The sequence below is a fragment of the Salvia splendens genome, chromosome 21 (genome assembly GCF_004379255.2).
Source record: "Salvia splendens isolate huo1 chromosome 21, SspV2, whole genome shotgun sequence".
NCBI lineage: Eukaryota > Viridiplantae > Streptophyta > Magnoliopsida > Lamiales > Lamiaceae > Salvia > Salvia splendens.
The window spans coordinates 10,296,298-10,310,318 of record NC_056052.1 but is presented as its reverse complement, the minus strand read 5'-3'; the positions used below and the strand labels follow the sequence as shown (position 1 = coordinate 10,310,318).

Genomic DNA, 14,021 nt, shown 5'->3' with positions numbered 1-14,021 from the left:
CCACTATGGAGATGTGTCCACTTGGTCAGCTTGATGATTTTTCTGCACGCTCTACGGCCATATGACTTTTATTCACACTAAATTGACCAGTTTGTGCACTATCTCCTCAAAAGATACAGATGAAAGTTGACCTAAAGACCAACACAAAACATGTGTTATCATGAATCAAAATAATAAAAAAAATTTAAATTTTTTATAAAATAAAAAATATTATCCTACACTTCATTTTAGTTCATATTAGTAGTCTATTCTTCACTTTTTCTCATTTGTTGGAATTGAATCTCCACCTGATCTCGCAATCATTTTTTCTTACTATATTTCTTTTTTTACTAATTATTTCTTAAAATTTATACAATTTCAAAAGTTTTATTTTTAATGGACAGAAGTATCCTTAACCTCACAACTAGTTCTAATTTATTATAGATTATCCCAACTAGGGATTATGACGTGGATCAAACGGGATCTCTCTAACTAACTAAAAAAATCGCATTCCATACTTTAGAAGTAATCAACTCAATTAATCATTTAGGAAGAATCAATTCAATTAAACATTTAATACCTAAAATATATAAATTAAAGATAAAAACAATTATAAATACTGACATGGTTCAGTGAAACCTTATTATCAATCGCAAAACTAGTAGTACTAGAACATAAAAAATGACTGAACACTAGATTCACTGTATATTCACTATTAAGGAGTAATAATTAGCTGATCAGTGTGGAATTAATAATAATCTTTAAGCTTCCTAGTTTTAATGGTGACACGTTACACATATTTTAAGAAACTGTAGCAAAAACAACATAATTTCTGTTGGATTAGATCATATCAGCAAAGGCACATAATAAATTGGAAAATCAAATAACTGTTAAATTTATCTGATCAATTAGTTCAGTTTTTAGGTAAGTTGAATATGGTGTGGTTAAAGTTTTATCAAATTTTCGGAACTATCCGGTTTTTTATAACGTGTCATCCACAACCACACCAGATTAGATTGATCTTTCAATATAAATTAAATGGTCACAAATTTTGCTTATAACAACTATTCTAATATAGTTAATGAAGCTTGCATTTTTTCGCCTGCTTTACGAAACTTTAATATATAGCCACGATACCTTTATATTATCAAACTCTTTCAAGATGAAATGATGTGTTTTATTCTAACAATACACGTAATCCCTTATTTTATTACCCACCTGTCTTGTGGATATGGTGGACATAATTTACACTATTAAAAATACTCCATCTGTCACATTCTTTAGACCATATTGAATAACAATGAAATCGAAACATGAAATTCATTTTAATTACTATCTCTCTACCATCTACCCTCAATTTTCGTGATTGAATTTGATTTTAGGATTGGTCCAAATATTTTGCGATAGAGTGTTCTCGATTTCAGTCGAATTCATCCCAAAATATCACTATAAGTCTATAATAAATTCATAATAGTAGTAACTTTTTCAATGTTTCTTCAACTTTATTGTACTGGAGTCGAATTAAATTTTAACAATTTCGTTATAATTATTGAATCATTTTTTCGGGGTAAATAACAAAACGTATCTCTCTTAGTTTAATTTTCTATAATTTTTTATAACTTATGTTGTATATTATACTGTGTCTAGTACTTTATTTTTACTAAACGCCATTTTTTTTATAAAATCTCTTACTATATAGATAAATATGTTAGTAATAGTAGAGCGGAGAAAGTACTAATTATTTGAAGTGGCCATTTAATGTAAAATGATGTGACAAATTTGAAGTATCTAGAACACACATCTAATCATGATCATTATGAATTTAAAATAAAGTAGTGGTTTTTATCAAATATAAATATTATCCGTAAATGAAATTTAATGACCCGTTACAAATTTGTTGTGTATTTATATCATAGTCGACATTGTCGTACTAGTAAATTATAGTTAGTCCAAAATTTAATATAGATAAAAAAAGGCATCGCAATTGGCAATTATACAATAACACATCTCAAGAAAAAACAAAGAATAATATTAATAAAGCCAAGAATGCGGCATCCGAAAACGCAACCTATTTTATGAGAATCTGCAAATTTATTTGTTTCCCAACTTTTCGCATAGCTTAACTTGAACTTGTAGAGACACCTCCATTCATCATAAAAATGGTTGAGTTTGATGATAAAGATAAATTATCCGATGCTCTTCTCAGAGATGTTGAATCCTCATCGTCAGATTCCCATGCTTCCGTCAAAAGAACAGGTTACTCCAATTTAATTTCCTCAATTATCTCAATTTATTACAAAATGAGCTCTTTATTTATGGTGTGTGTGTGTGTATGTGTGTTTCTTTCTTTTTTAATTTCAAATTGTAGAAATGTGAAGTAGGTGTAGGCTTATATTATGATACTGAAAAATGGGAGCTTCTTGAAATTCAATGATGTTTTTTCTACTACTTTGATTTTTCTAAGTTTTATTGGAAAAGGACTGGATTTTTAGGTTTTTTGTTGATGGATTTTGTGGTTTTGGATGTGAAGGGACTGTTTGGACGGCAATTGCCCATATTATAACAGGGGTGATAGGCTCAGGAGTGCTGTCATTGGCATGGAGTGTGGCTCAGTTGGGGTGGATTGCAGGCCCTCTCAGTATGGTGTTGTTTGCAATTGTCACTATTATTTCTTCCAATATTCTTTGTGATTGTTATAGATATCCTTATCCTGAGGATGGCCACATCAGAAATAAGTCCTATGCTGAAGCTGTGGGCTCTTATCTAGGTATATTATCATCCCATGTTTCGTTGTTATTACTACATATCTCAACACGAGCTATGCCTATTGCCATTGATGTTGATAGATAATGGTAAAGTGCTGCTAATGATGAATTGCAAGGATTGGAGAAATTCACATTTCCTTTTCTTGACCAAGTTGTTTAATTGATGGGTTTGGAGAGACCTTGTTACGTTCTCTTGTTTTTTGAGATGAATAAAAGTTTTGAACAGCCCTAAGTAAAATATTCATGGCAGGGAAGAAGTGTATGTGGGTGATTGGAATATTTCTTCACGAAAGTTATTTTGGATTTGGAATTGCATATACCATAACATCTGCAGTCAGTATGAGGTATTTTATAGTGCCATTAAATCTGATTTTGATATTAGTTTGTTGGATAGTCTGCAATCTAACGGTATTGATGAGGTTTCAGAGTAATTGTGTATCGATGAGTGTCACTGGGAAATTAAATTTCTTAGTTCTCCTCGAAGATCTCCCTGATCATATGTGCTTAGTTAGTTTCAAAATCCTGCAGTTAGTGGAAGTTGTCACCAAGTGTTCTTACATAGTTATGTATTATCTTTTCAAATTTTCACTTATCGATTTATAATAGATGCAACAAAGACTGCAAAGACCAGCTATAGAAATTTCGTGCTAATTATTCTTTATGTTCTCTTTGCTCACACTGAATGTCATATTAGCTTCGAGTTTCATAAGAAGATTGAGGCTTTGATACTTTTCACAAGTCGTTTCAAGAAAATATAAATTTCAAGAGCCTGATTTTCTACAACCTAATGCCTTATATGTATTACACATCTTTTTGTATCCGTAGTTCTGAATCATCACACCGAGAATATCATTGATAGTTATCTTTATGATCATGGCTTATTTAGTTTCCGAGTTTTGTTGGTTTAGGGCTATTCTGTTATCAAATTGTTACCACAAGGAGGGGCACGATGCTCCATGTGAATATGGAGACAGTTTGTTTATTCTCTTGTTTGGGGCCGTTCAGCTAGTATTCTCTCAGATACCTGACTTCCATAACATGGAGGCGCTCTCGATAATGGCTGCTGTCATGTCCTTTGCTTACACCTTCATCGGTCTGGGTCTTGGTGTGGCAAAAGTAATAGGTACCCTTTTAATTCATTTTGATGCCTTGTTACATCATGTTTTTCAAATCTTGTGTTTATCTATGGCACCAATGGAGCCACTAATCTTTTGCATCTATATATTTCAAAGTAAATCTGCCTAATTCATAATTAATCGATGCATCTAGATTTTGGACTCCGGTTTTACTGGTTGCTTTGATCAATGCAGGAAATGGACAGATCAAAGGTGATATTCATGGTGTAACGGCAAGTAGTGCTATTCAAAAACTGTGGCTCTCTTCACAAGCATTTGGAGACATAGCCTTTTCGTTTAACTACAACATAATTCTTTTGAACATTCAGGTTAGACACCCTTTCTAGTCTTGATTGTGTTGTTTTTTCGTGAGAAATTTCCAAATCTTAAATACTGAAAAGACAAACTTGCAAATGAAGGACACTCTCAAGGGACCTCTTGCAGAAAACAAGACGATGAAGAAGGCTTCATCTTCAGCCATACTTATCACGTCCTTCTTCTTCCTCACCTGCGGATGCTTCGGGTATGCTGCTTTTGGCGATGAAGCTCCAGGAAATCTTTTGACAGGCTTCGGATTCTATGAGCCCTACTGGCTCGTTGACCTTGCTAACGTGTGTATTGTTCTTCACCTCGTGGGAGGGTATCAGGTATATCCTATCTCTGAATTCCCGCTAGTGTTTATTTGATACTCGAAAGATTAGAACCACAGTGTTTATGTCGTATTCATACATGGATTTAACGAGGGTGGATGCATCGAAATCTTCATGCAATTGTTTCAAGAAAAGCTACTAAAAGAATGCTTACATACGCAAAGGGGTTATATATTTGCAGATATTCAGTCAGCCATTGTTTGCAGCAGCTGAAGCAGAGGTGGGAAGGAAGTACCCGGATAGCGGGTTCGTGCACATGGAGTACACAGTGAAGCTCCCACTGGTGCCTAGTTTCAAGCTGAACCTTCTCCGGCTGTGCTTCAGAAGTGTGTACGTTGCAGCCACGACTGGACTGGCGCTACTGTTCCCCTACTTTAACCAAGTGTTGGGAGTGCTCGGGGCCTTGAATTTCTGGCCGTTGGTGATATATTTTCCGGTGGAAATGTACCTGGTACAGAATAGGGTGAGAGCTTGGACAGGTATATGGATACTTCTCCAAGCATTCAAGATCTTCTGCTTGCTCTGCACCATATTCGCGTTTATCGGCTCGGTAGAAGGCCTTATATCCAACAAATTAAAATGAGTGCCACCATGATTCTCTTGTATTGGAGGTTTGAACTCATATTTTGTGACTGTAATTACTGAAATCATTTGTGTTTGCTCCTTGTGCTGTTTTGTAGTATTTGGGAAGTGTTTTGTAGAACATCAACAGAATATATCAATCGATATAAATCTGTATTTGAATATATCCATTTATGGGTTTGATAGTGGAATTGAATATCTTAGGTAGTGCCGTTGATGAAAATAGGGTAATCACTCACAAATTTTAGTGATATACTATAATCAATAATTATGGTAATCCTATTATCCGAGCAACAACATGCTCAAAATCATTTTCACATTATTTTAATACGTATATGTCCAAGCACAATAGAGCTCGTTATTTATATCCGAACACATTATTACTCTGAATATTTATTTATATTTATTGGATTTTGTCGTAAGCACTGCACAAGTAGTGCGATTTTCCACCAAATTTGTTTGGGCCGTGTTTTTGTGTGAGCACTTATTGGTGCTCGGAATATCTAGATTTGTTGAATTTACTTTATAATTTTTTGCAGATTATTATTCGAGTTTATTTTATGTTTTCTGATTTATTGTATAATTAAAATCAAATAAACAAATGACATCAAATAAAGGGTTATTGGTGGGATCGAAACGGGTACCCGCGGATACCCAAACTCGATTTTACGGGTACCTGTACCCGAAAATTCAATATTGTACTACTCAATCCCGACCCGTATAGTTATACGGGTTTACCCGATACCCACAGTTGCGGGTACCCAAACCCGCAAGCATAATTTGAATTATGTATTCAATGGTATTATGCTTTTAGTTTTCGCTTATCATCAATGCTAGTCATCTAATATAATAATTTTATGTACATGTTTGTAATTCTAGAATGAATTTTGGGATTTTTGCTAGTTGCTACACTATGATTTTGATTTGTATTTTCTTTGACTTTGTTGTATTTGCATAATTTCCAACTATTAACTATGCACAAATACGGTGATTTCTCATCTCTTAAATATAATATGACTACGTATGAAATATAATGCACATCCAAATTTCAAATAAGCAAATATGATAGAAATATCAAGCATGTCTAAAATTAAATCACCATTCAAAAGTTTAATATAAACTGATTATATATAAATTTGAAACTAATTAACTAAAATAAAATATTTTAAAACCACAACCCTAAAAATAACGGGTATAATCGGGTTTAACGGTTATACCCGATCTGACAGTATCGCCGAACTTTTCCACAGGAGGAGCATTGTTATTGTTTTCGGCCATGAACTCGGCTTCTGAATCACTGCTACTACTCCCAAAATTTGTTTCAAGAGGTGGATTTTCTCTCACTGGACTCTGATAGTCCTGATGTGTATCAATCACAGCTGAATTTTGTCCTCTTCTATGATGTATCAATAACCCAAATTGCGGTGTACCCTTAAATCTAGTTCGCATCCACTGTTTTTTTTTTCTGTTTTCAATTTTCTAGAACACCTACACAACAGAAAAGAAACCAAGCACAACTCAAATATACCAATTCTACCGAAAGCGAGACTCTCGACAACTTCGGGGTTAGTCTTAGAAAAATTGTGTGCTGGAATGTGTACTAGCAAACTTTAAAAGATAAAAAAGAAGAAAAGAAAAAAGAAAAAAAACACAAGGAGTTAGAAAGATACTACCACAAATAAAACACTCCTTCGTCTTCGAGTCCAGACGTGGTAGATGGCTATCACGCGTAAGAACACGAATTAAGTACCTATAAAATAAAATTAAAAAGATTAAATAAAAATAAAAATAAAACAGAAAGTTAAACAAACTATTGCCTTCCTCGGCAACGGCGCCAAAACTTGATGTGTAATTTTAGGTCTTTTTAAATCAGAATAGATATGCACTCAAGTTCACAAAATTATCCCTAATATTACCACTTCACTGCAAGAGTACAGCTTCGTGTGTAGTAATTTAAGGTGTCGATCCACAGGGAAGGTAAGTTTGTTTAACTCCAAATAAATAAAAATAATAGTAAAGATGAATGTTTTTGTTTGAAGTTTGTTTTATGAAAATAATGAAAAATAAAGTTGAATTCAAATGAACACAAGTGAGACAATTGTTACTCCAAACACTTGCTGACAAGACACGGATTTATCCTATGCATTCAATTCTATCTCATAGTTCGGGACAATTTAACATAATCAACATGCAAGCACTAAACATGCTAAGCATCAACTAGTCAAAGAATAGCTAAACACTTACTCTTTAAACCAACTCAATAATTAAGATCAAAATCCATTATCAAGTTGTCATCTAAACAATTCCAATTGATAATTCATTACCACCACAATCCATCCCAATTCAAGCTAAAGAGGCATTAAATCAAGACTATAGAATTATCACTAAAGATGCACCTAAAGTAATAATTCATTCAATTAAATAAGTAGTAATAACGAACATGAGATAAAAACGAGCATAGAATAAATCACGAAATCAAAATGTCATACTACGTGTTTGGAGCAACACAAGATTCTTAGCCTAACATAATTAAACCAAGAACAATGATAAATGGAGACAAAACCCTAGAAACCATGGAGTAAATTTGGAACAGATGATGGCTGGAATTTTCTCCTTTCTATTCTCTCTTAATTTCTCACGTTGAATTCCTCCGAGCTTCTGCAGTTTTCTCTCTTCTCAAAAGCGGCGTATCTCTCTGTGTCTCTGGTCAAAAGTAGCGTCTCCTTCCCTTTTATAATTTGAATTCCTCCTTCAAGTAGGTCACGCCTAATTGGGCTTCTTTTATTTTTTTTAACATAATTGATGGGCCCATTTGATCAAGCAGCAGTAAATGGCGTGTGCTTTTCTAGTATGTGAAGAAAATCTTTTCTGCTCAAACAAATAAGAATCAAATCATACTTTGTACAACACGTCAATTTACATATATCAACTTGTAAAAAAATAATAAAACTTTAATGATTAATTGATATATGATTTAATATAAAAATTAGGAGAAATCATGGAGTAAAATTAACATTATTTGATTTACATCACCCACGTGGGTAGCGGGTATACCCATACCCGCAAAAATTTAAAACAAACTACCCGATCCCGCTCCGTTTCCCATTGTTGTCGGGTAGCGGGTATCCGATACCCGGCGACTAGCGGGTCGGGTTGAGGGTTTCCCGATTCCCGCTACCCGTTTCGACATCCCTAGGTTGGAAAACCCATATACTTATTAGGGTATATGTATAAATCATGCATAATCGAATTGTTTGTATGCAAAAACCTTTATTTCAATAAACAAGAAAAAAATATTTTTTATTGCATGGTGTTTGTTATTTCGTTTATATTGTATTTAACAAGCATTAATGTGGTTTAAGCAAACATGTCAATGTCTTCCGCAGGTCATAACTAAAGGTCTCTTAATCGGTGTCTTAAGAGCATCTCCAATGGCGGACGTCCGGTTGGACATCCGCGACGGGCTACCGGGACGTCCGCCATTGTAACGAAGCAACTCGGATACGGACGTCCCGTAAGGACGTCGGATGTCCTCGGACGTCCGGGCGACGGGCGGGCGGACGTCCGCCATTGTGGCGTGGGTCGGACGTCCGGTATTAAATTTTTTTTAACTCTATATATACGGCTCGTTGAACTTCATTTATGTTTTTTTTCGAATCATGTATGTTTTTTTTAATGAAGTTGTTAATTTTTTCCGTTCGTATTCGTGTTGAAATTTTATTTCCGTAAACGTAAATTGCTTTATTTGTGAATTTGTGATTTTTTTTTATTGCGGGAAGTCCTAGAGGGAAGGGCGATGGGAATGGCGGATTGTGCAGGGGAAGTCCTAGTGACGTGGCAGTGGGATGGGAAGTCCTAGTGACGTGGCAGGAGGTGTTTTTGGGAAGTCCTAGTGGATGTCCGAGTGGGACATCCGTGCATTGGAGATGCTCTTACGTAAATAAAATAGAATTTCACAACCTAGTAAGACTTTGGCAATCCATCGTGAAGGATAGCGGTGTCAACCTAAAAGTTTCCTAACCTTGGGAGACTAACGATATTGGTGTAGTTTATCACTGAACGGATTCACAGTGAGATAGTTTTTATAGCTAATTATTGAAAGATAAGATCTCAAAAATTATTTATTTCTTAATCTTTTTATATAAAACTAAGTACACAATATAATTATGCATTGTTTTGACTCATCAATATGTGTAGTTTTTTCACAATCTGACAAACTTGATAATTAATTAAAGTCAATAGCGGACTTAAATTAATTATTGATATTGAAATCTTAAACACAAGAAATGAATTAAACTAAAAATGAAGCCCAGATTACTCGTAATTTGGATATGGATGGGTAATCAATACCAATCCGACCACTAAACATAGTCTCATTGATGGACGACACAAATTTTAATACGAAATTGGTCAAGTATAAGAGAGAAATAGATAAAGTGGGTAATCATGTTGGTGATCAGATTCAGGGGCTTAGATGTTGCATTGATCGTGGCAATGATAACGTCGAACTAGTACGACCCCCACTAATCTCCGTCATCCGATGAACGAGAAAAGGATCCTACTTCGCAATATCAGGTACAAAATTTCACATATTTTCACGGAGGGAAACAAGGCGGCGGACTTCCTCACGAAAAGAGGTGTAGAAGACTTTCATTCAAGGTGGATACAGGCAACCCGAGGACAATTTGGAAGGTTGTAAAATAGACTAGTTTGTATGTCTTGTTATTGTCGATGTAAATATGTAATGTTGGGAGGTGTTTTTTCCTCGGCTGAGGGCTAGTCCCCTTCCTGCTCTCATTTTGTTGTTCATTGTCTTTTGCTTTTTGGTTGTTCCTTTGTTTCACACTTTTTGTCGGTTGTGTATTTTCTCTCGTTGAACCTTGGAAACCTCTTTGGGAAGCAGAACTGGTCTGTCAAGTCATTATAATTCAGAGCATCATGACTAAAACTATGAAATTTATGTGTTAGGGTTTGTAGCGGAAGATTTGCAAATTAAAGAAATTCACATAAATAATCTATTTAGGTGATCATATGATTTAATCGCTTTCATGAATATTCGAATAACAATATGCATAAAACACAATTAATGCACGTAAAGAATTAAATCCTAAACATGAATTCTACTATAACTTACGGTTTTATTTCTTCAAAGAATCAAAGATTACTTGCACGTCTCTGCATGATGATTTTTCGTACTCCACCATGAATCTTTTAATCTTTATCAAACTCAAATATAATCTTTTGTGTGGACAAACTTGATTATATGCATATGACTTGATTTAGAAAAGTGTGTTTTGTAAATGCAATTTTCAAAATCTCACCTTTAGGAACTAGGTGTGTCAAAATTTTGCTTGTGATGGCTAGGTTGTTTATAGGGTTGTCAGTGCAGCCCGCAACCAATTAGTTAGCCCGAATAGCCCGTTAAATCTAGAGGGTTGGGTTGAAAATTTTCAACCTGATAAAATTACAATTAGTTTAGCCTGCAACTTGATAGAGCCTGACCTGAAACCCGATGTGTTGGACCAAGGTACAATAGTGACTATTATTTCTTCATGTTTGACATATAATTCGCTATTTTATTAATTGTTTTTATAATATAAATAATTATAAAAAACATTTAATTTTATTTTAATATAGACATATGTCAAATTTTTATTAATATAATAAAAAATAAATAAATTAAAAATTCATATTAACTATACAAAATAGTTTATTTCCAATATACGCTTTAAAATTTCTCAAAATATATTTAATTTTTATTTTATTTATGCAAATTTTGAATTAGTACTAAGTTTGACTTTAAACATAGTATATCTTAAGTTATCATAATTAAATGATTTACATTCTATAAATATAACTATTTTTCATCGTTATGTATTGGATTGATCATATGTTAATTTTATTGGTAGCAGCCTGATTAGCCCATTGAGCTAGCACGAAACCTAAATATTTATAGTTATGGTTGAATATTTATAACCCAATTAGCCCACACTCGATTAACTCGTAGTCCGAGGAGGGTTGGCTTGAAACCCGCTGAGTTGACCTGATTAACATCACTAGTTATTTTATCTCTCGTCTAGTCTTCTATTTGTACATTTATGTTAGGCTATATCAAGGGTCAAAAGATCATTGTTTAGCATTTCTATTGAACTTTAACTAATATTGACTGACTGTCCATATCCAAATTATAAGTAATCCAAACTTCCCTTTTAATTTATTTTATTTTCCATATTTAAAAATTCTAATATCTATCCGTCCCATTAGAATGTAACATTTGCTTTTCGGCACGAGATTTTATGTAGTGTTGTTTTGTTAATTAATGAGGAGAGAATAAAGTAAGAGATATGAAAATAGTAGTTATGGTGTTGTTTTCATTTTATAAAAAGTTTCGTTTTTAATGGGGTAACCCAAAAAGAAAAACATTTTATTTTTAATGTGACAGACAAAATATTTATTATTTATGGAATAAATTCTAACTAGTTGAATTTCTACTAAATAATAAAACCTTAACTAAACACTCGTGAAAATATTCTTAGCCCTAACACGATTCAATACAATAATAATTATAATACCGCTAAACATTAAATACAATTGGCCAAGGTAATAAAGGATACAAAATTAATTGTTTTTGTTGAATGCTCTGTTAGGGTTGGTATATTGAAGACTGAAGAGCATGTTTCATGTAGTTCGCACGAATAGAATTTTGCTTGTATACAATAAACTTTACAATCCACTTTTAACTCAATTTAAGAAGAAATAATATTATTACATTGTATTTGTTTATGCATTTATAAGATGTTTCTCAAATATTTAAATGTATAGGCAAACGAGTCTAACTCTTTTGCTCAGTAGTCTTGTTGTGGGCGTCGTTCACAGTAAGGTAACACAGTCGGTTCTATGCAATACTTTACAAAAAGATTTCACAATCTAGGTAGGCTTTGACTACCTATCGCGAAAGGTTGTAGTGTCAGTCCGCATGTTTCGTTACCTTGAGGGAATAAATGTGGTGTGGTATAGCACTGAACGGATATAACGGTGAGATAAGTCCTTCTTGTTAATTACTGAAAGACGAGGTTTCAGTGATTGTTATTTCTTAATCATTGTTGATATAACATTGAACATACGATATTCATTATGCACTACTTTGACCTATCAATAGGTGCGGATTTTTCGCATACCAAGAATCTTGATATCTTGGGTAGTAGTGATAAATGTCTAGAGGTGCTTGTATTGTTATTATAATGAATCCCAACGCTAGATGAGTCTAGTATGATAATATCCTCAAGAGGTGTTCGAAATAAAGATTTATTATTCAAGAAATCTGGTGGGTTGAAATTTATTCCATGATGATAACTATATTTTTCGAACTAGACAATTCTTGGAAAAATATGTTAATTAATTAAAGTCAAGTAGCAGACTTAAATTAATTAATGGATATTTATATCTTAAGCGCGAGAAATAATGTATTAAAGAGGAAAGCCCAGACTTGCTCATAATTTGAGATTGGACGGAAGGTCAATATTGTAGTACTGTAGTAGCTGATTATAATATTCTGTTTGAGCTTGAAATAAATTGAGGCTCAATTTAATTAATAAGAGTCTAACAACTTAGCCCAAGTCCAATCTCCATGAACCCCTAATCTGACCCATCATAACTTTGTATAAAGGAGACTAGACATAAGACATTATAATTAATTGATCATAAATTTTAAAATTCCTCTATATGAATTTTCGAATTCTCTCTTAGATTTTTGAGAGAAATCTTGTCTTCTTTCTAGTCTAATCCTTTTGATTTTGATATGATTTCCGCATCCAAAGGTCATTATCTGAGTTCGTGAACAGATTAGAAGATTTGTGGTCGAGTTCTGAAGATCATCACATGGATAAGATGCAAGCAATCATTGATTCTTTGGAGAATCAATTCGGTAACCCGAAATCGTAGAATTCATGTTTTAGGATTTATATTATTTAATAACATGAATTATTTGTGTTCTAGCATGCACTTATGTGTTAACATGTAAATTGATTAATCTCATAATCGGTCAAATAGAACTTCATTATGATTTATTTGTTTTATTCAAGTCTTTCACTATGCAAGGGGCACCAAACCTCAACATGCCCTTCGAAATAGCTTATGAAAAAAATAACGAGACATTTCAAATATTACTTCTTGTAAATCATTTTTTCATTTTTTTAGACATTTAAGTTTTCTACATATAAGTACTCTAAAGTGACATAACAATATTTTAATAAATTAACGATATAACAAATACTTTAATAAATTAACTGAAATAGAAAAGATAAAATATTTTAATAAATTAAAGATATAACAAAATATGACTCTTATTTAGGAACGGAAGAAGTAGTCCAATTATATTCAATGAAAGAGTTAAATTCAAATTTCGTCCCTAGAAAATATATTTTGCACATATTATGTTCTTGAATTTAGAAAAGACTAAAGGCCATTTATGGTCCTAAACATATGACGATTTTACGATTTTGGTCAAGAACATTATGCTTTGAATTAGTGCATCCTGAACAAATGAAAACGGTCCAAATTTAGTCCATTTTGGACGGAGCCGTTAAAGTTAACACTCAACGCTAATTAAGTGAATTTTGACTAGATTAACAATTTTTAATTAAAATATTTAAATTATTCAAAAAAATTCAAAAATAAAATAAAACAAAACACTTAAAGAGAAATATCAATACTAAGTCTCTGAATTAGAGTATCATATAAGGTCCTTAATTTTCGTTTTTAACCTTGAATCCTAATAAGAGCATAAAATTTCTTTTGTCATTTTCTATAATTTCTTTTCTATTTCCTCTCCCACACAACTTCTCTCTCATCTTTATTTTTCAAGTGGTACAATTTTGACGATAGTTAACCTTTTATATTTTGGGCTGATATAATTTAATACTACAATCTTA

At 33.0% G+C, this 14,021-nt stretch overlaps 1 protein-coding gene and 1 long non-coding RNA gene across 2 annotated transcripts; one reads left to right on the top strand and one right to left on the bottom strand.

Moving 5' to 3' along the window:
* Nucleotides 1-1,985: 1,985 nt before the first annotated feature.
* LOC121785135 (probable amino acid permease 7) lies at nucleotides 1,986-5,282 on the top strand. Its single transcript, XM_042183504.1, has 7 exons — nucleotides 1,986-2,235; nucleotides 2,510-2,746; nucleotides 2,995-3,088; nucleotides 3,653-3,867; nucleotides 4,055-4,188; nucleotides 4,279-4,506; nucleotides 4,691-5,282. The coding sequence occupies exons 1-7, from the start codon at nucleotides 2,139-2,141 to the stop codon at nucleotides 5,090-5,092; spliced, it is 1,407 nt and encodes a 468-aa protein (XP_042039438.1). The 5' UTR covers nucleotides 1,986-2,138; the 3' UTR covers nucleotides 5,093-5,282.
* An 872-nt stretch (nucleotides 5,283-6,154) lies between these two features.
* Nucleotides 6,155-7,778, bottom strand: LOC121783530. The gene is made up of 2 exons (XR_006046588.1): nucleotides 7,655-7,778; nucleotides 6,155-6,841 (listed from the first exon to the last, which is right to left on the bottom strand). It is a non-coding gene; the product is annotated as an uncharacterized LOC121783530 (long non-coding RNA).
* Nucleotides 7,779-14,021: the final 6,243 nt, after the last annotated feature.